Below are 23,014 nucleotides of genomic sequence, written 5' to 3'. Positions count from 1 at the left end.
GGGGGTCAGCGGCGCACAAAACGTCCAGCGCCGCAGATCAGCAACCCGAGTCGAACACTGTTTAATTGATGCCACCTCTGATTAACTGTCAGTTCAGGATCAACACCAGCTAATTCACTAAAAGACGCCCTGACCAGAGGGACACTGTGCCACTTCCCTCAACACATGGGAACGGCCTTTAATGTCAACACAAGAGCTCAACCTTCACGGCAGGCTGACACGCAAGAAGTTAGGTTATCAGAAAACGGGAGTGTTTAAAGGGACTGTTTGTAACTTCTTACACGTAAAAATCACCCGGGTCGGTGTCCCATGCGCACTCGCATATGCGCACTCGCGTGTGGCTACACTGTTCAGACGAGACTCGGCCCGTCTTGCTAAACAGTGTTGGCCGTGGTCGTAGTACGCGGGGGAGACCGTAGCTTTGGTCTCCAGGACCGGAGTCTCTGCTCCTCTGCCTGCCTGCTTGCCTTCACTCAGCTCGCTCCACCTCACGTGCATGCTCGCTCTCTACACACTGCAGAAGAGTTAGTTTAGCTCTGAGAATATCTAGTGAATGTAGAGTGGACGTTTGTGCGGAAATAACTGCTGCAGCTCCTCCAGACCAACAGAGGTTTTCCGTGTCTTGTGAAGTGACGGGGCTCCGCAGCGAGAAACATTATCGTCTCCGACCAAAACTCCGGTGTCTCCCCTGTTTCCTCCGGCCGCGGTTGGGAAGCTGAGGCAGGAAAAGCCAACACTAGGATCAGCATTGATTCATGGAGAGACCTTTGTCTGGTCAGCTAACATTACTGCCAAGCAGGTGAACTATAGAGTGATATTGTGGTTTTAGCTGACGTGTGTCGCCTCACTGTTTTGAGCGATGCTCGTTCATGTCTATGTAGAGTGAGCACGAGCAACAGGACGCTGACTTTCGTTTATTTAACAGCCACAGGTGTCGATGTTAACAAGCAATTTCTGATTCTTAAAAACAGTCCCTTTAATCGCAAATGAATCATCTTTTTTATCTGTTCAAAATATACCTTAAAGGGAGATTTTAACTTATCAACATGGGAGTGCGCAAATATGCTTGCTTTATGCTAATGTATGTAGCTATTACTGGAAATCAATTAACAACACAAAAAATGACAAATATTGTCCAGAAACCCTCACAGGTTCTGCATTTAGCATAAAACAATATGCTCAAATCATAACACAGCAAACTCGAGCCTAACAGGTAGCTGTCAGTGTGTCAGTGTGCTGAATTGACTATGATTTGCCCCAAACTGCATGTGATTATCATAAAGTGGGCATGTCTGTAAAGGGGAGACTCGTGGGTACCCATAGAACCCATTTACATTCACATATCTTGAGGTCTGAGGTCAAGGAAAATGGCCATGACAGTTTTTTCTCGCCAAATTGTAGCAAAAATGTTGAGCTTTATTTAGTCTCCTTGGCTTGGTTGGCACCAATGGATTTCTTGGGTTTTCTAGTTTCATATGACGCCAGTATCTTCACTCTAGCTTTAAAACTGAGCCTGCTACAACCTTGAAACCACAAGTTGCATTAATGCGTTATTATCACATTAACTTTGACAGCCCTATTGAAAATACACATTTCTGTACAGTATGAAACTTGTTTGACAATTCAAGTAATGTCCCTTTAATACTGGACAGGACAGTGGAATAAGGGAAACCAAAATGGACAGATCCAGAAATGTATTATAATATCTGCTAAAAAAAATCCTCCTCTACATTTAATTCAGTATATTATATGATGATCTTAAGTCGATGAAAACACTTTGAACCCCGCTGCATCTGGCTGTTCTCAAACAATGAGTTGGATCACATAGTTAATGCCCGAGCGAACCTCTGGCTTGCTCACAGCACATTGTTTGAATGAATCATTGCTCGATGAGACTCATATTTCCGGATGAAAAAGATCTTGTCAAGATAAGCGACCGTCTTGATCGACTGCCAGCTGTTTTGACAGGCAGGACTTGGCACCTACGCATTCACAATAGAGGGCCAATCCGAGACGGACATGCCGGGCCTCCACGCTCAAACATAACTGACTCATTGATATACAAGCCACATAGAGAACTTCAAAAGAAGTTTCTCCTAAAGATTACTTGAGGATTTCTCAGTTTGAAAGTTTTCATTCACACTGAGTGAACACTCCCTCCCCAACATCTTGCCTCTACTCCCTTTGGGTTTTAAGAGTTGCTGTGAGCAAAGATGATCAAAACAACACAGGCACAAGCTTTTTCTGCCGGACAAACTTGCGGGTGAGGAGACAATCAATTACTAATGAAGTCTGCAATAGAAAGCAGAGCCACCTGAGTGAGAGGTGTCGAGTTCAGCACGCATGTTGTTCACACTACAACACCATAAAAATGACAATTGCTGTTTTACCTGTGAAACTCCTGTTAGAGGGGAAACGTGTGCATAAACAATACTGTCATCATTCTCCTCAACTGCTGCAACCATCAGCAGAAAATAGGCTACAGCATGCGTTGTTCTGCAACTCCATCTGCTGAAGGCTCTGTGTAGTGCAGAGTAGTGCATAGTTATTCTCTATTGATTACATTTGTGTACAATTCTTGAAATACGCAGGCTACCTCTTGTGGCTCATCTCTAAAACCGCTTCATTTAACCCATTTTATCCGTTGCACTTTTGATGCAAAATGTTAGGTTTTACCCATAAAACTAAATTATTTCTCAAAATATAACTATTTTAACTTTGTATATACTGTATATATGTAACTAGGAATCCATTGTTACCAACCATGTCATACTAGCTTGTTGAGAAAGAGGCTAAATAACACTCCAAACTTGCGCAAAATTTTGGTGAGGAAAAACTGGTTATTTTCAAAAGGGTCCCTTGACCTCTGACCTCAAGATATGTGAATGAAAATGGGTTCTATGGGTACCCACGAGTCTCCCCTTTACAGACATGCCCACGATATTATGATATCGCATGCATTTTGGGGCAAGTCATAGTCAAGTCAGCACACTGACACACTGACAGCTGTTGTTGCCTGTTGGGCTGCAGTTTGCCATGTTATGATTTGAGCGTATTTTTTATGCTAAATGCAGTACCTGTGAGGGTTTCTGGACAATATTTGTCATTGTTCTGTGTTAATTGATTTCCAATTATAAATATATACATACATTTGCATAAAGCAAGCATATTTGCCCCCTCCCATGTTGATAAGAGTATGAAATATTTGACAAGTCTCCCTTTTAAAGTACATTTTGAAAGGATAAAAAAAATTAAAATTTGCGATTTATCGTGATTAAATATGGACAATCATGAGATTAATCATGTTTAAATAGTTTAATTGATTGACAGCCCTATATGGAACATATTTTAGATGGCAGGAAAAAAACATCCACTTTTGTTGTGTCCTGCCAGCATTATGGAAAATTATGCGATTAATCCCTAGTTTTGGTTCTTGTAGTCTGTAGTAATCCGTTGTGCCGCATTTTATCAAAACCTTTTTCAATGTCGAAAGATATATTGCCACGGTGAATTATTTTTTGGTGAAACTTTGGTGATTGCTTCTGATAGCCTGAGGATGTTATAGGTGGTGAATATGTTTTTGCGGAAGCCAGCTTGATGAATGCCAAGGAGTCCAATGTTTTCTCTTCGTTGTGTGCAGTGATAGTGCGTTCAAACAGTTTACCGATGTGGCTGAGGAGGCTGATGGGTCTGTAGCTGGTGGGATGTTTTGAATCTTTGCCCGGTTTATGGATCATTGTGACTATGGCTGGGCAAGGGGAAGTGACCGGTTGTAGGAGCCACGTATTTTATTTTGTAAGGTGTAATGTGCCTCCAAACACTAGGGGCGTGCATGGTGTAGGCAGAGGCTGGCCTCAGGTAGCTAATACAGGCCACATGCCAGTTGCCACAGGTGCAGCTGATTAGGAGAAGCAAACAGTTTTTGACTGTGCTTAGGACATTGTGCTCTATTGTGTTTTGTATGAGATCGTAGGTTATTTTGTGTGTATCAAAGGATATTGTGTGTTGTTTTGGGTTGGTTGTGTAAGTTGGTGGTCATCTGCTGAGGTGAGTGACGGGGAGGGATTTGTTGTGGCCATGTCGACACTTTCCTTCCATTTGTGGTCAAAGTGTGGATCTGAGGGACAAGAGTGAGTGTTTTAGAAGTGATTTCTGAATAGGGTTGTTTTTTCTTGGTTACTTACAATGGTTTTGCCTTGATGTATGTTTTGTGCATTATTCATGTTTTTTTTCTGCCAGAAACTGTGTGGGTTGGATCTGTAGTCGCTGTCCAGTTTATTATAGAATGATTTCCATTTTTCTTGTGAGCGCAGAGTGAGTTGTTGTCTGATTTGGTTCTGGAGCCGGTTTATTTCTGATTTTGTGTCCAGTGATCTGTATTTGAAGTAATGTCTCTAATTTGCTTTTTCTTTTGATCAGGTGCAGGACTTGGCGTGGGAGCTGTTGCAGCAGTTTGTGAGCGGTGGGTGAGTATAGATCCAATATATGTAGCCAAGTGATCCAGTGGGTGGTCTTGTGGGATCTGAGTTTGTTTGACAATGTGCTTCCTGAAGGTTTCCCAGTTTGTTTTTTGTACCGTGGTTGTTGTGGCATGTGCTGGAGTGTGAGGGAGAGAGTAGCAAGGATGGGGAGATGGTCGCTGCTGATGCCGTGGCTCACGTTGAAGTTGTGGCTTGTGGCTGAGAGGTCTGGTGATGAGGGCCAGGTCCAGTATGGCCCTGGTGGAGTTGGCAGAGTGGATGTCAGTAGGTTCGTCGTTATTGAGGATAGTGAGGTTTGCGGAATCCAATATTTTAGGGGCTGCACAATTAAATGAACATGATCGACTGCGATATTGACGTTTTAAAATGCGTGCTCCGCTCATAGAAAACTCCACTGCACAAATCAAGCACTTTGAGTGCCGATTGAAGCCAGCAGGTTTTCAGCAGTCTCATATATCCAATTCTTTTCCAGGTCACATTACGGTTTTACGTCGGCACGCAGCAGCACAGTCAGTAACGTCACACAATGTGTAAAAAGGTGATAGCCGTAAAGAAGGTTAAAGGAATAGATACATAAAATGAGATTAAATCAATTGTGGGTGGTTTAAAAATGATGAAGTGCTTGCTACGTGTGCTTCAAAAAGCAGGTGTAAGTGTGTTAGGTTGTGGGGTGTGTGGGGAAAAGAGGTAATTGCTTTTGATGTGTCAAGTTTCTGGGAGGTGTGTATTGATACCAGTGCTTCTTTTGAGTAGGTTTGTGTGAGGTTTAGGGTGCGTAGTTTGAGGAAGCATGTTAATGCAGTTGCAAACTTTATGCAAGAAACGTATGTAAGCAATGGAAACGAGTGAAATCTCATTGGTGCCTACTACCTAATTACAGAACAGTCTCTAGAGAAACAAGGACTAGAGGCCATGGCCTGTATGCAACCATACATGTCACAGGTGATGTTTAAAGTGAAGAAATATAATTACTTGAGATGTGAATGCTTTACTGCACCAGTTAAATTACTCAGTGCATAAGGCCCAAAGCTGCTCTCTGCTGGTCCCTAGTGGATATCAAAGGAACTTTAGATTTACTGAACCTTATAAAAACCACCATAAATGTTCCAAGTTTCTGGCTACAACACAGTAAAGTGGTTAAAGAAAATTCACTTTTATTTGTTTCTGGACCGTCTTCTCTTTCACTGGTTAAATACAACATCACAAGTAGCCACACCGAAGCCAACAACAACTTAGTCACAATTTTGAACAGCTTGGTTCATTGATCCAGGGGGGATTAAGACTGTTTTTCCTAGAAAGTGAAGCTGAGGAGCACACTACAAAAAATGCCCAGAAAATTAGCTCACAAAATTTTAAATTTTTATCCAAAATAAGCTGATAAATGCGCCTCTCTGCCGGGTGAGAATTTCACTTGTTCTATGGTTTGTTCTTCTATTTCTGCTGCCTGATTTTTGTTCAATGGCACACATTTTCTCACCCAGTTAACATTTTCCTATTAATATGATATGAAATCCATTGTTGTTTGTATTGTTTTGCAGCCTGGGGTGGAGGTCGACACACCCAGAGCCCGTCCCCTCTCCAAACAGAAAGACACCAGAGCTAAATCAGCCAGTAGGGCAGCAGAGATGAGAATTGTGAAATGATTTAGGAACTGCTACCGAGATAGTTTTGTGGCTTTGCAGGGTTTAGATCGGATAAATCGGCCTACCGCATGAATATCCCATTTGTACTTTGGAAAAATTAAATAAAATCAAAGAAATAATATAAGTATTTACACAGATATCCACACATACAGAGTATACACCCATACATTAACAGACATGTACACATGGATCTGCACATACCCAGTCAGTGCATGTACCCACCAGAAAAACAGTTCACTGTTGTGGTGGCGAAATCTCAGTCACAGTTGTTTTCACTTCACTACAATCTACGGTCTCCAAAGTCACAGATGTGGGGAAAAAAATCTAATTTTAACTATAATTATATGCTCATGACTGCAAGCAAGTGTTCCCCAGTTGGATTGCAGAGGTGCTACAAACCAACATGGGCTACTTTACTGGGTATTTTGGCAGTAGAGTTGGATTTTACATTGTTTTTCCCAGGCATGATAGCACTACAGGGACACTACAAGGCCGTGGCTGCGGTCGAAATGTCCAGTGTTAGCCAATAACAGTTCATGTACAAAACTTCTGAAAGTGATAAAAAGTAAAATTAAGCTAGAAGTACATTTTTATATTTTTCATCCCCCAGTGTCTTTCATTGTACCTTTTAATCATAAAGTATCGTCAAACTTTTACAGTATGTGAGATGAATATTATTGTGACTTCACATTATAACACAGACTTGTACCTGCCATTCACAAGGTAAGTACAAGGCTTTACCAACCGTTCTTATAGTGCTTCAGTTTAACATTTTTCCTTCATAAACACTGAGACCCAAGGCCTGTACTACGAGGCAGGAGTTGGTGTTATCGAAGGTAACTTCAGGGTTAACTGAGGGTTTTCAGTCTTACGATTGTGGTTTACTTCTTAACCGGAGTAGCTGAACACATAACCTGCTCCTGTAGTATAAAAGCACCGCCTACTGACCAAACGAGCTAGGTGTGCATGATATTGTTACACAAATATGAATCCAGGCTAAGAGCAACACCCTTTAAACTGCCAAATGCAGGAAGGACAGCTGGCTGTATGCTGTGGGTGCTTACCGCTTTGAATTATGTTTTTATATTTGCTCCCAAGTCCGTTTCGCAGCTGAAAGAAGGCTGAAATACTCCCACGCCACATAATTACCAAAGGCCATAATGATTTGTAATCTAATCAACCATTTTGAACTGAAAGCTTTTTATAATATGCCATCACTGCCCCATCTAGACGACTATATCTGACATTTGAGTATTCCTAAATTAATAAGTCCGGTAATTTACGTATTCACACATAGGCTTTTTTTTTTTTTTACAAGCTTCTTCCTAAATTTGGCAGCTTCAACTGTGTTGCTTTAGTCTGGAATATGTGTTTAACTTCTTCGTATTTGTCTAATATTATAGTTTGCTCTTCCTTTGTAAAATATTCCACTCTGCCGACAGTAGACTTGTCCATGTTTGTGATTGGTCATATGCTGCAAACACCGCCCCTTAATGTGAACCCGCTCGTAGCCAGATTGAGAAACCCCGGGTTGATAACTCCCGTCGTATAGGACCGCTTAGCGGGATCGCCTTTGTTAGGGTTAGTTAAGCCAGATAACGAGAAGATACCGAGTATGTTGAACTCGCTTCGTAGTACAGGCCTCCAGACATTGGACAGATGTTTTTAGCTGACTGCATCCACCTGTGTTATCAGGTAAAAGTGAGGCGTGACATGTAAACCAGAGCCCCAGCAGACGGGCTAAAATTGCCTAGTTCTGTTGAGAACCAGTTTAAAAATAGTTGTGAAGAAGACCGACACGTTGAGTCTTTGCTCCACATTGATCATTTACTGTCCTATGTCAACAGATGCTGGAGATCTGGGAAAGTCCTTGCAGACAGACAAGACTCCAAAAGGTCAGGTTTCACTCAAAAGAATGTATTTCCTCCAAACTACAGACACTCTTTGTTGTAACATGAAGAAAATGACAGATTCTTTGCAATGAAAGGTGACACGGATGATTGGTAAGCCCTATCAAATCAGATTTGGCCCGGCAGTGAAAACCAGTTTGACGAGAAAACCAAGTCCAGTCCAGTACTGAATGAATATGCCATTTCACCATGAAAACATAATCTGAATCACGCAGAGAAACAGTGTTTAACAGATTGAAAAAAGAAAAAAACCGCAACAATCCACAAGTTATCCGACAGACAGTATAAAAGGTGTGATAATATCTGTGCGAGCGGTGCGACGCCAGGCGGTGTTGCGGCGTTTGCGGTGTCCTGTGCGACGGCTTGTTCCCTCAGAGTGAGTCCGCTCCGTTACCGGTTTTTGAACGCACTCTTCATTCAAGCGCTGCGCAAATAAACCACAAACCATTGCCGTGGCGACAGATTAACAAAAATACTACCAAATATATATGTATATAAAAAATGTAAAAAAAAAAAAAAAAAGGTAACGGAACGAATCAGCATGAAGACACGACACCTCAGAAGGTAGGAAGAGCTGGGAGGCCAGTGCTCTGTCAGAGGTCCAAGTTGAAGGTTAGCAGAGTTCAAAAGGTCAGAGGTCACCCTGGTCATTTGTTAGTCAGAATCCAACTCTGTTTACTCCTGACAACCGTCATCACAGAGCAGGATGGGGAATTAATTAGAGAAATTTATACAATGTTTTACAGGAGTAATCAGTTTCATTTCAGTTTGAAAATAAAATGCCCCAAACCCCTTAACACATATAGTGTATATATATATATATATAGCTATTAACATATATCACTGGGATTTCCAGCTGAAAACCATCCCATGATGAAAAGAGATGACCGAACCTTTAAACTTTGGACACAGCTGTGGATGGCCACAATTTAGAGGTTGGGTCAGGTTTGAAATAACACTACTTGAGGCATTCCTGTTAATATAATTAAACTTAAATGGCGTTTCCCCAAGGCATATTATACATTCAGAATACTATGTGAGTGCAACTGTGTGTATGTGTGTGGCTGTGTTTGTATCTGAAATACCTGCCACGAGATAGAAATGATCTGCACGAAAGCAGAATTATGTATGTACATGTAGGTGTATGTTTGCCTGGCTCCTGTCCTCATGACTGGAGCACATTTCCGTAGGAAACAATTGCACCTCATTGGCTCAACCCGAGTTAGCCAATCACCAATGACGGAAGCCAGAGCTCCTGGGCCCGCCCCATCGCAGAGACCAGAGTTTGGTTGGTTGGGAATGCGTGTATGGGTATGTATGTGTATGTGTGTTTAGGGATAGTGGAAAACAGTCCATTCCACTAGCTTTGTCCTCATGGATGGAGGGGAGGGGATGCGGTTTCCGTGGTGACGAGAGTGAAGTGTCGATAAGCCGAGGAGCCTAAACCTCCGCTTCTTTCAAGCCGATTCGTTCCTCCTCCTGTCAGTCACTGTTGGTCTTCTTCAGGGAGAAGGCCAAGATGTTGAAGTGGTTGCTGAGCTGTTGTACCTAGCAATGGAAAATATTATTTATTATTATTTACAATTATTTTGTACCTTATTCGTGTGTGGATTCAATAAAAAATATTAATTTTTAAAAGTATAATTTTCAACATTTAGTTGCAAATCTGTCTTTGATCTCAAAGCTCAGAAATACTGTAAATGTTTTGCATGTTTGACATTTGGCACAATATTTCTGGTTCTCACTTTCTGGTGGAGTTAAGATGCTAGAGAGTTCGTTAAATACAAGGCAACAGCTAGCAGCTGGTTAACTTAGCTTAGCACAAAGACTGGAAATTGGGAAACCGCTGTCTTGGCTCTGTCCAAAGGTAACAAAAGTTCACTAATCAACGCGCAAATTTGTTGTTTTGTTGCCAGACTACTTCTGGCCGGGACCAGTCGCCAGGCAACCAGTGGAGACTCCAGTTACTGCTCAGAGCAAAGAAACAGGCTTTGTCCGAAATCACATACTATGCACTACATCCCCAACACGTGTACCATCGCTCAACATACTTTTGTGTGAATAAACAGAAGTATGCATCTTGTGGGACGCACTGAGCAGTAATTTATGTCGTCACTTCCTGAGATCCTCCTTGCCGGTTGGAGACGTGTAACCATGGTAACCTGTGCCAACCTCATGTAACCAAAACGACGGTTTGTAAGAATCAAAGTCTGAATTAATTTAAAATATATATTACGCCTAGCAAAGTGAAATCTTATACGTACAGTTAAATTGAAGAGTTATTGATGTTACAAAGCTGTCCGTCTGTTATGAACTTTGTCATCACTACCGCATTGCATTGTGGGATATTTATGCCTGCCATAGTGTCCAGTGTTGCAATTGGCATACTATTGGTTTCATACTAAGGTTTCGGATATACTAAAAATGTTGGTACCTTCTGACAGAGCCAGGCTTGCCGTTTCCCCCGTTTCCAGTCTTTATGCTAAGCTAACCAGCTGCTAGCTGTAGCTACATTTTACTCTACAGACATGACACTATTTATTTACTTATTTCAACAGATGTAGTGTGTGTGTAATCTCTTACCACTGAAACGCCGTAGTGTATGTGTGCTAGTATAACAGCAGCTGTCCACAGATACAGCAGTAGGGTCTCGTTGGCGACCACCCCGGTCACCGCTAACAACACCACTGGCGTCATGGGCAGCAACAGCCAGCTCAGCGCCTGGCAACGCGTGTTACTCATCTGGCACACAATCAGCTTACACTGAAAGATAAAAACATTAACACCTGAATACAGGCTTCTAGGTTTTGCGTGGTTGTCGAAAGCACAACAATTAAGAGTAATGATGTGTGTGGAAAAATCAGCAGACGCTCACCGTGACATTAGCGAAGGCCGTCCCCACCATGAGGTAGAAGATCCTGGGCTGCAGCTCGAGGACGTTGTTTGGAGAGAAGACCACCCAAATGGTGGACAAGAGGAAGAGGAGGACGGGAGACAGGAAGGGCAGGAAGGCTTCGTACAGGCTGCTGTGCTTCAGAGTGTTACTGCGGTGACCTCTGCAAAACCACAGATGGTGAAGAGGTCAGAGCACTGTGTGAAATAATAATCATATAATACGCCAATGTAATAAAACGCTAATGAAAAGTTGACCTACTTCAGGACGTTGAAGAGGCTCATTGGTAAGGTCACAGTGAAGGAACAGGCTGGAAATCAAAAATATTAATTATTGTAGGTGGTGTTTCTGATGGCTCTGTGTTCATTAGTGATCAATTAACCAATTCATAATTGATTAATTGAGTAATGAATAATTGTTATTGGTTATTTGGATAATTGATAAATGGTTAATTGGTTATTAAGTTACTTAGACAAATGATTATGGGTTAAAGGGGTAATTGATTAATTGATAAATGGTTAATTGATTATTTGAGTAATTGGTTAATTGATCACTAATGAACACAGAGCCAGGCCAGCTGTTTTGATTTGGTATCAAATGGATGGCGAGCACCCCACTACTATGGGGACTAACATCACACGTAAATAGAGTTGGGCTCATTGGATCCACAAGAGTCTCAGCTTTACACTGATACCCAATTTAGGTAATTCCAAGACTGTTTAGGGACCCCAGTATACAGAAATATCCAAACATATCATTTTTAGAATAGGCAAAAATAACATATTTAAACTGCATTAAAAAAAAATGCATGATTTTTGCCCAAAACTGGGATAATCGAAAAGTGATCACCAATCGCAACTCACCGATGATCATAAAGCTGAAAAGGTCTCTATAGAGGAAGCGCCACAGGATTGGCTGGTACCATGTTTCCACGCCGACCACGGCGGTGACCATGTAAACGAGGGAGATTGTCTGGAAGGAGACGAGACACAAGACATCAAGTCAATAGAAGGTTGGTAAGTAAAGGTGACGATCGGTTGCTTACCGCTGCGTGTCCTTACCACTTGGCTGATGTCGTATCCCCACGGCAGAAACAAGATGCCAGTGTTGTATTTCTCCCAGTGAGATAGAATGAATGAGAACAGTACCACCCACAGGATGTAATATAGTGTGGCCACGGCCACGCCACATTCCCCACGCCCAAATATGGAGTAGACGGTGGCCACGAAGAAGATGCAGGCCCAACTGTCCAGGCCGTGGTCAAACAGCTCCCCTAGTGGCGTGGAGGAGTTGGTGCGACGAGCCTGCTTGCCATCAACACCATCTGCACATAACAAAAAAAGACACGGATCACTACAGTACGTGTTTATGTGGACATTTATATAGGCACACATAAACATACATTTTTTACATGCCTCACATTTCCACTCAGCCAAGGCTGCTGCCCACACTCACATAACTGTACAAAAAGTCTTACACAAAGTCTGAATTCACTGTCACGGATGGACTACGCTCACTTCATCCACACATGGAAGTAATCTGCAAACACACACCCTCAGAAGAGACGCCACATTGTTTTATTTTAATGGTTCACAAAATGGTCGGCAAGATTTGAAAACTGACTTTGGTGTGGTTCACAGAGTACATGTCCACACACAAACGGAGAAGGAATTTGACACTAAAACAAATCTGTATTTGTTTGGCTGCCTAACAGCCCGGGGAAAATTTGAAGGCATCTATGTGACACTGTCAACGATCGAGCTATAAGATGAAGCACAAAAGATCAAATTCAGTTCACCCCTCTGGTACTACGATTATTATTCCTATGAGCTTGGAAGTGAAGCAATGCTACAAACTGCAATGTCCCATGGGAAAAAACAAACAAAGTGCGTCTACTGATGAGGGGTATTATAGTCTGGAAATTTGTCGAAACAGAACCTGTCCAAACACCTCGCTGTGTAAGTGTTGCTCTGTTGAAGTGACTAATCTTGCTTGAAGGATTGGGGTGGAGAGTAAGAAGGGTGTGGCACAGTCACATTGCAAATTACAATCTCCTTTATATGCCTCGGACGATTGCATCAAATGGCAACCATTCAATTATTAACTCAAAGTTATTTTCATTCCTGATCTGGAGCACAACGATCTCCACTTAACACACAATTGGAACTACATTAAATGAGATCTTGAGACCACAACCTAAATATCTGCCACAAACAACCGCTACCACATTACAAACATTATCACGCACATTCATCATATCCACGGTCAATAAAAACAAATACTGATTAGTGTAGCTTTAAACAGTAGAGTCTGATTTATGTGAACTGTAAACCACTCAGCTGATACTCAAGTACAAGTTGTCCATGTTGAGAGTCAGCTAGAGGTATCTCAGGATGCTATAAATACTGTGATCATATTCCACAGTAACTGCTTGAAATGTCTTGCTCAAGGGAAAGTTGTTGAAATAAGGCAGAGTGTGTCTAATTCATTTCCTCTCCCATGTTTTATGGCCCGTTTCTCCCACTTTGCTTCCTGTCTTTTTTTGAATGCTTGGCAACCACCCTGTTATCAGGACATTTCATTAAAAAAAAGCACATCTGAATCTTTTATTCTGAGTTGAAAAGTATTATGATTACTACATCAAAACCTACTACTATAACACTAGATATAGACTGGATGATAACCCTGCTGATTGATAATGTGGCATCCTGTTGGGATTTTTACCTAAAGCAAAAACTGCAGAGCCCTGTTTCAGCAAGTGGGATTAGTAAAAACTGAGTTGGTTGAACCTGAGATGAGGGAAACTCTGGATTTTCAGTTTCAGAAACAGAGCTAACTTAAACTCTGGGTGAGTTACCATGGTAACTCCTCCCTGTCCTCCCTCGTACAGAGCCAGACACGCTGCTTTATTTCCGCATTCATTCAGACCGTATCGAAGAGCATTAATTAGCGGAGGTTCGCATAAGATTTTAAAGATATCCGTTTGTTACTCAGTACTATCTAAAGTTACCGCTTTTATACATTGTGAGTCATTTCTGAACAGCGCTTTTTGCCCTCACAGTCAAGTATCACACAGCATCAAGTCACCCTCAGCTCAGAATAAAACCTCTGCTTGTTGTTTTTGCAAAGTTTTTATAACAATGACTGTGACAGCTGTCAGAGCAGTTCCACTAAAATGTCTATTGCACATAATGTGTATGCTAATCTCAGTTTAAATAGTAAAAATCGGTATAAAGCTTAGACACGTAGAATAATCATAATAATCTATCACTTCTAATGTGATTGGTTGCACTGATGAACATAATTCCTACAATATTGGAGATTATATTTTAATATTTCTGAGTGAGCAGGATCGTGGTGCAGCTGCAGAACGGAGTTAGAAAGTGATTTTTTTTTTTAAATAGGCTGCATATAGTCGAACGTATTACATTTGTTGAGGTAGCTGAAATAAAGTCACTGAATGCTGCTGAGCCAAGATCCACAATTTAAGGTCTACAATTTAAAATCTACTGTATTTAACCTTTGAATCACCAAACACATTATTACTGGATCCGACTGAGTTTACAGTCATGTCTATGTTTAGGTATATTATTTAAATCTTGAACTATATTTTTTATCTTCAGTTGCCGGTGTTGGAACAGACTTCAACAAAACACTCCCTGTGTTTTGTCCCCATCAGATTAAAGTTGATCAAATATATTTAAAATGTAATGTAGGCTACAGTCTAATACACAGATTCCACCACTTTATCATCCATTAGGGAAATGTAAATCTGGTAAACGATGAATTAACGTACAACACTGAATAAAATGTTATTGGGTTATTGACACTTTTCCCCGCTCTGACTTTTCTTAAAAAGGTAAATGTGCACAGTCAGCATATACGCGCATTAATATTTCTACATCCACTGGATTAAAATGGAGGCTCTGCCTCTTATTTACCTGTTGCCATGGTGAATCGTGGCATCAGAGCTCCATTGATGATGGCTTTTTATGTTCAGGTTCAACCTACTCAGAGGTGATTGAACTGACTCTAATCAGCTGCTCTGGATCCGAAAACTCAGTTTCCCACCTCAGGATTAGTGAACTCAAGAGATCAGATTTAAGCTCAGAGTTTGTTAAACCTGTTTTCTGAAACAAGGCCGAGGCTTGTATATCCCTCATAAACGATCCCATTTCAACACACAACACAAGAGTGTCTTGTTTATCTAATGAAATGTGATGAAACAGCTTTAAATATATCCAAAACCTCCAGGATATCAGGCACAGTATACTCTAGCAGAAGGCATATGATACTGGTTATGAATGGTCTGTTTTTCGAGAGGCACTGTACAGAATACATTCCATCAGGAAGAATTTGCCCCGGCGCCTCTCAAAAGTCAGAGAAGAACAACACATAGAGGTTAAAGGGGTTAGGACTCACCGAGTGTATAGGCCAAGAAGTTGAAGATCCCTGCAGCAACCCAGACCCAACTAGGCACGTGTTCATGTCCTTTAGCTGAGACACAAATAATGTAAATATGCAGCACAAGAGAGAAACAGAGAGAAACAGAGAGCCATAGATTACCCAAAAGAATGTTCCCATTTTGCTCAGATTTCCCCAGGGGGTTTGTTAAAGCTGATCTCATCTCAAATTGAAGGAAAAACACAACAACTCTATGGAATAAGAACCGCTGAGGAGCATACTTTTAGATGAACCATTAACATGAGTACATAATTTGGTTTAGCCATTCTTGTAACTAAGGACTGACTTCCTGCCAGCTTGTGAGGACATTTTGACCGGTTCTTTGTAGTGGCTTTAGAGGTTAAGAGTATGAGTCATGTCTGCCTGTGTCAGCATTTTATTTGTGTACCTATGTGTGCAAAAAATTAAATGAGACAACAGACTGATAGAGCACAGTATCTTTACAGAGTTGTGCGTCAGTCCTTTGTTTATGTTCTAGAGATCTTGTTGTATATGTTAACAGTAATAGCTCAGTGTGTGTGTGTGTGTTTGTAGGAATGCAATGGGTGATTGATTACCCTGAGTCACCATAGGCACTCATGTGGCAGCAAGTGATGGACTTTGCCTTTAATAAACAAAACTCGCCAACATACATGCCTCTGGTTTGTTTCGCCACTTTGTCGTCAGATGGGCTGGATTCAACTGGCATAGTATGTTTTATAAACTGAACAACACAAGGCACGCACTTGTCAAACACAACTAGGGGGAAAAAAAGAAGTAGTACAGAGGAACCTACCAGAGGCAGTGAAGTCACTGTCGTAGAAGGCCAACATAAGGAAATTCAACACAAGGAACATAAAGCCTGTGAATGTAATGAGGTTTGGGGCCAACCATGTTGGAAGAAACTGTTGAGAAAGAGACAAAAGGATAGTGAGGAACAGTTAATCAACTTGTCACTTGGCTCATAAATAGAGTCCTCTCGTCAGAATACTGACAATGATTAAATAACTTGACGGTAATTATTGTTGTCACACTTTATGGACAGTTACATAACTGTTAGGCAGAGATGCTTTATCGGACAGGGATGGGAATTTTCTTTCGCAGTCAAGCAGAGATTAACGTAAAGTCTTGATATGGATAAGTAGATAAGCGTGTCAGCGCGTGGGAACAAAGACTCACTCACATGCATTTTTATCAAGTACATGACTTCATTCAAAAGTTCACAGTATCTCCAAATACTAGAACAAACTATCACAATCAGAGACTGATGGTGCTCTGACACAAAGAAGGACGAGGCCGTCTTGTTACTGTATCACAGCAGACAGTTGGAAACCTCATTAATGATGTATGCCCACGCACACACACACGCACAGACACACGCACAGACAGCTGAAGAGGTCTTTCTCACCTTCACCACAAAGTTCCAGAAAGGGTGCATGACGTAGACAGACAGGGGATTCGAGTCCACTGCGCTGTACTGCAAGACACAAGAGACATAATTCAATCAGTCAGGATGTGATTATCAATGACAAACATTTCTTTGGTTGTTAGATTTGATTAATCTTATTGCAAGCAAACTATGGTTTGAAAAAAAAAAAAAAAAGGCCACATGTGTAACTCGTTTACTGGATAATTTTGGTGGCCTGTCATCATGCAGATCAAAACAAACCTGATCCCAGTCTCGGTTACCTTATCCAGGCATGACGAAAATGTGCGCGTGCTACAGTGTAATGTATCCTGTCTGGTGTTCATACAATTTCAGATGAGGCTGTTTTTTTGTGTGTTTTGTTATGCTAGACTTTCCAGTTAAGAATAAATGCTGCCTCTCTGATGTTAATCTTCTTGTAGCACTGTTTTCTGTGATTCATTTCAATATTTTTAGATTTAGATCTCACTCCTAGTTCACTTGAAAGGGGACTGGGATCTGCATTTTCAGGTGGCTACAAGAGGTGATTTTTAACTGCACTGTCCTCACAAGTGCAGTAAGACTGTGGAATTCAAATCAACCAAACATGTGTTTACTGTAGATATACTGAGCAGTTAATACTACAACAGCCACCCCAACCAAGGACACAGATTAACTACACAGCAGCACTCTTTCTCATACATACACAAGCCTGCGCTGGGTCTGCACAATTAATCATCTAATCCATTGTAAAGAGTTTTCAAAATTAATCATCACAGATTGCAGACGTATTGACAATACTCAAACAATTCATTTAGAACAACCACTGTGAATAAAGAGAATCAAAAAGGCCATGTTCCTCAAATCAACAAGATAACCTATGTGATTAATCATCACCACATATGCAAAAACATTACACCGTAACCAAAATGCACACTCTCATCTTGTACAAACACGACTGTACAAATGAAAGCACATACTGTACGCACACACAGAGATAAAAGTTACTTTCACTCCAAGGTAGGCGACAGTCTTTTTGTTAAGTGTGACAAAAGATGTGCGAGGCAGGGAGATGGATGACATCATGAAAGACAGAGCGGACGATCAGTGGTCTAATCCCTCACTCTCATGTGCTTTTCCGTTTGCATGCCTGTGTCAGTGCACCTTCATAGTACAAACACTGTGTCAAACCCACAGATGCTCAAGGCACAGTAGCCAACGCATGGAGTGAGCCACTTAAAAAGCAATTATTGGAAAAAAAAAGGTCTTGCATGATTAACATTTCAGGGAAGCTGTTTCACATCAGTAATCAAAGGAGGCAGTATTAAAGAGTCTGAATGACCTATGCTTGTGTCATTTAAGGACAAAGGACACAGCGAGGAAAATGCAAAGAAATCTAACTAAGAACTGTTGCAAAAGATTTCAATGAAGGATTCTGAGTGCATAAAAATGCATATTGTAGCTGTTATGTACAACCAAACTAACAATCTGAACACATGGCACAAAGCTTTATGACAGACTTGCTTATATTGCTTGTGTGTAAACTTCAGGGATATATTGTGTGCAATACTGATCATAAACTAATATATATATATATATATCATATATAATCTCACTGCTAAACATTTGATAGTTTTACTTTTTATTTTCTTGATTTCTTTTGTTGTATTTTTCCTTCTTTCCAGGCATTTGTTCAATACAATAAAAATTATACATTAATTGCAGAGATTTAAACATGAATATCATGCTCACTATTATTGTGAATATTAAATAGTCAATTTGATATCTTAAATTCACTTAAATGGATGTCAGAATCAGAATCAGAATCAGAAAGGTGTTTATTGCCAGGTGTAAGGGGTATACACGAGGAATTTTCTTTGGCTTTCTTGGTGCGAGACAAATAGTATAAACAGGTGACTGGAAGGAAGGTCATAAAATGCATTCAGATATCCAAAAAGGTGTGTTTAATTTGGGAAATGAGATGATGCAAAGTAAACATGACTATAGTAAATTGACTAAAACATGCAAAACACTGGTATAATCCATAGCTGCTTTTGACTAAAGGCCTAACATACTTTCATCTTAAAACTGATTGAGCAGCTTTCTTACACTTGCACTAATATGTGTCTTTATCCTTTATGCAGAATGGTGATGGACGTGCAGCTGGTCATATTTGCCAACATGCTTGGCGTGTCATTGTTCCTGCTGGTTGTGTGTAAACTTCAGGGATATCTTGTGTGTGCAATACTGATCATAAACTAATATGTCATATTATACCTCCCTTATCATAACGGAACAGCCTTGTGTTGTTACATCCTGTAACAGCTGCCACTCCTTTTCCCTACAGTCACAGTCAGTGACAGACAGGACAACAGGCTCTTTGTATCTGTACTGTCACACTGATGCTCATCTTTATGGGGAATTAACTGAACACTAATATGTTTGTGACGTGTATGAAAGGGTGCTACTGTTTTTAAAACATTTTAAAAATAGAATTCTGTGAATTCAATTTTTAGAAAAGTGTTTTCACTCGTCGGTCCCCGGTTATTTCCGGTGGGTTCCCCATCAGGAGGGTAAGGTTACCGGTTCAAGTTGAGTGGTTTCCTCTTACTCGGACTTATTATCCATTACAGCAGCTACTTGGCCTACTTTCTCTTCTGTGGCTGCAATATGTAAGCAAACTTGGCTTCTGTACGAAGACGAGAGGGACGTGAGATGTGTGAGAACACAAAGGAAAGCTTTATTTCAGAGCCAAACACGGACGAAGAGTCGCTACTAGCTAACTATTAGCACCACTTGCGACAATGTCAAGCGAAATATAACAGTGGCAGGGACACTTCCGGTCGACATTTTCAAAATAAAAGAAAGTACTGTTAAGTACCATTAAGAAATGTCTTAAATTAAAAGGACAATAAACAGCATTATGGTTATGGCAGCATGACTTTACAATATACCACCAAAATGAACCTGAACACATCCTACAGTAGTTAAACTTACTTCACACTTTACATCCTATATATCACTTTATAGACTGTACATATTACATTTATTTATTGTACATACTACATTTATTTACTGACGGACTGTTTACACTATGTTCATCCATTCACTCTATCTTTTATATCTATATTATTGTTTTTTAGAATTTTTCTATACCTTTACCTCTCCTGTGTTTCACTCTGTTTGCTGATGTTGCTGCTTTGACACCTGAATTTCCCTCTGGGGATTAATAAAAGTTCATCTTATCTTATCTTATCTTAAAACTAACTAATCCCACATGATACATTATATAATATATAACCTCACTGCTAAACATTTGATAAAGTTTTATTTTCTTGATTTTGTTGTTGTAATTTTCCTTCTTTCCAGGCATTTGTTCAATACAATAAAAATAATAAATTAATTGCAGAGATTTAAACATGAATATCATGCTTACTATCATTGAGAATATTAAATAGTCAATTTTATATCTTAAATTCACTTAACATTCATTCTCACTGTGCACTGCATCATTATCCACTTGTGCAATTTTGTTAAGAGTCTGTTTATTGTCAATACTGTATATACTGCTCCTTTTTTATACTTCCTTCTATTTAAATGGTTCATATTTTGTTACACTTTGTTTAGCTCTTTTTTTTTTACTGTGTTAGCTGATGCATCTTGTTTTCTGTATCTGTACACTATAAATTTCCCCAAATTTTCAATTTTATATCTTAAATTTACTTAAATGGAATTAAACGAGCGACTGGAAGGAAGGTCATAAAATCCATTCAGATATTCAAAAAGGTGTGTTTTTACCTTGGGAAATGAGATGATGCAAAGTAAACATGATAATAGTAAATTGACTAAAAACATGCAAAACACTGGTATAATCCTTAGCTGCTTTTGACTAAAGGCCTAACATACTTTTATTTTAAAACTGATTGAGCAGCTTTCTTACACTTGCACTAATATGTGTCTTTATCCTTTATGCAGAATGGTGACGGACGTGCAGCTGGCCATATTCGCTTTTATTTTCTAGGCGGAATTGACCAGCATCCGGTCTGGTTGTATCTAACTACTGCTGCCTTCACACACACACACACACACACACTGCTTCACAGAGAAGCAGCCTGCAGGTCGTGACAGCTAGCTGCTCAACACACACAGTTGGCTCATTGGCTAGTTGCTAGCAGGCTGTTACAGTTTCATACCTTGTATTTGTCGAAGCCCGCCAGCTGGTCCTGAGTGACATATTCGTAGAGAGCCATGGTGGTTCAGTTCAGCCTGTAGCCTCCACACAGTGAGAGAAATGCAGAGCTCTTCCTTTGGAAACGCAGATTCCCCTCAACGTTAGCTGCCGAGTCGAGGTACCATCTAGCCTGGCCGCTGTCTTTCACGCCGGGTGAGGTGATGATGATGTCGAAACATTAGAGCCACTCCTACGGAGAGCACACATCCAGTTGACTGGAGGCTCTCTACCGCCTCCTCTGGCCTGGAGGATTAAAGATGAGAAAAAAAATTAGAAAAAACAGAATTAAATTCATTCGAATAGTCCACAATAATAATGCACACAGTGCACTTCCATAGACTAAGCTACTGGAGTTACCCTGCACTATATTCACTTTTTAACAGTCTCTTCTGCACTATACTCACTTTTTTTAATAGTCGTGTATCACAGCTGTTACCCTGCACTGTATTCAGTTTTAACAGTTTTCTTCATCTCCTTGTATTTTTATATCTGGTATATTTATTTGCACTACTAACTTTTTTACTGCCTTTTTACTAACATGTTTTGCACTATGGAACTGTGATGTTGGCAACTTGAATTTCCCTCGGGATCAATAAAGTTACTATCTATCTATCTATCTATCTATCTATCTACAATTACATGATTTTATTTAATTGTATTAATTATGATGTCACCTGGAAAAAAACTAATATGGATAATGGTTGTTGAGGTGTAGTATCTAGTTGTTGTTTTTTTTAAATGTCTTTATTGTTTTTTTTGTTATACAACCATTAGCATTATTATGCAATATATTCAATACAGGATTTAATTTAACAAACATAACATACCCCACACACCCACCCGTTCTCTCTTAACTTTTCCCTTCCTCACAGGGCCAAAATCAATATACTGTACATCTTCACAGTATCAATCAGACAATTAAACAGTTAAATGGCACCTCTAACAAAATGAAGATACACATAAACAGAAAATAAATATATAGAAAATAAGTAATAAATAAAATAAAAAGATTTTCAAAAACAAGAGTCCATTCCCTTCTGAGGGTCTACCACTATTGTGAATTTTGTGTATCTAGGTTTTATTTTTTTATTTGGTTTCAAAATGACAGTATACATAGTAACAGAGCATCCTGAGGGACAGACACCACCCAGCTCACTCTCTGTTCAGGTGGAGGGAATCAGGACACAACCTGAGGCACCACAGGCCAGAGAGCATCTCCACTCACAGAGCACCTCTGGTTTCACGACAGCTTCTTCCCAGCTACAATAAGACTGGTAGTAAAGGACGTTAAAGAGGGACACAAATACACCACACCTCACCTCCATACCATTATTGACACACAGTACAGCTGAACTGAATGGACTGAAATGCTGTGCAATATGTTGCCTTCCACTGTGTAATTCTCTGAAATATATTAATTATTTCTTTTTAAAAATATTTATGAGAGTTAAAAGTTCTTTTAACATTGTCATGGAGCATATATACTGTATATTTGTATTATGGGGGTATCATTCCTGTGCAGAGGGTAGTTTAGTTAGCAGTACATTGCTTTGCTCCCGTGTTAGTACTCCAAACTCCATCTACTGTAGGTAATACAATAAGTACCTCATACAACCTCACTTCAAAGCAACCTGCCAACACCAAACATAACTTAATAAATAAATAAATATCATTAAATGTATCAAAAATATAAAAAAAATATTTTAGCAATTAATTAATTAATAATTGAATCCTTTATTATTTGTGTTTCTGTTTAATTTTCCCTTTTATTTATTTGTGTATTTATTTTTTATAAATATTTAAATGTACTTATTTATTTTTGCATTTATTTATTTTGTATTCATTTTTGGAAGTATGTATATTTGTATTCTGGGGGTATTGTTCCTATGCAGAGGGTAGTTTAGTTTATTTATTGACTACACTGAGGGCGTTTTATATTTTAATAATGTATTTATTTATTGTGTTGAGTTGAATGTGCTGCTTATTTTGTACTGTAATTACCTTGAGC

The 23,014-nt window shown here is 39.9% G+C and overlaps 1 protein-coding gene across 1 annotated transcript; it reads right to left on the bottom strand.

Annotated features, from left to right (window-relative positions):
• Window positions 1–8,020: 8,020 nt before the first annotated feature.
• selenoi (selenoprotein I) lies at window positions 8,021–21,187 on the bottom strand. The gene is made up of 10 exons (XM_074614770.1): window positions 20,969–21,187; window positions 16,779–16,847; window positions 16,167–16,275; window positions 15,350–15,424; window positions 11,989–12,251; window positions 11,791–11,899; window positions 11,189–11,237; window positions 10,910–11,090; window positions 10,618–10,797; window positions 8,021–9,582 (listed from the first exon to the last, which is right to left on the bottom strand). The coding sequence occupies exons 1-10, from the start codon at window positions 21,023–21,025 to the stop codon at window positions 9,475–9,477; spliced, it is 1,200 nt and encodes a 399-aa protein (XP_074470871.1). The 5' UTR covers window positions 21,026–21,187; the 3' UTR covers window positions 8,021–9,474.
• Window positions 21,188–23,014: the final 1,827 nt, after the last annotated feature.

The sequence above is a fragment of the Sebastes fasciatus genome, chromosome 18 (assembly GCF_043250625.1).
Source record: "Sebastes fasciatus isolate fSebFas1 chromosome 18, fSebFas1.pri, whole genome shotgun sequence".
NCBI lineage: Eukaryota > Metazoa > Chordata > Actinopteri > Perciformes > Sebastidae > Sebastes > Sebastes fasciatus.
The sequence above is the reverse complement of the archived record's forward strand: the minus strand, read 5'-3'. Positions and strand labels throughout refer to the sequence as shown.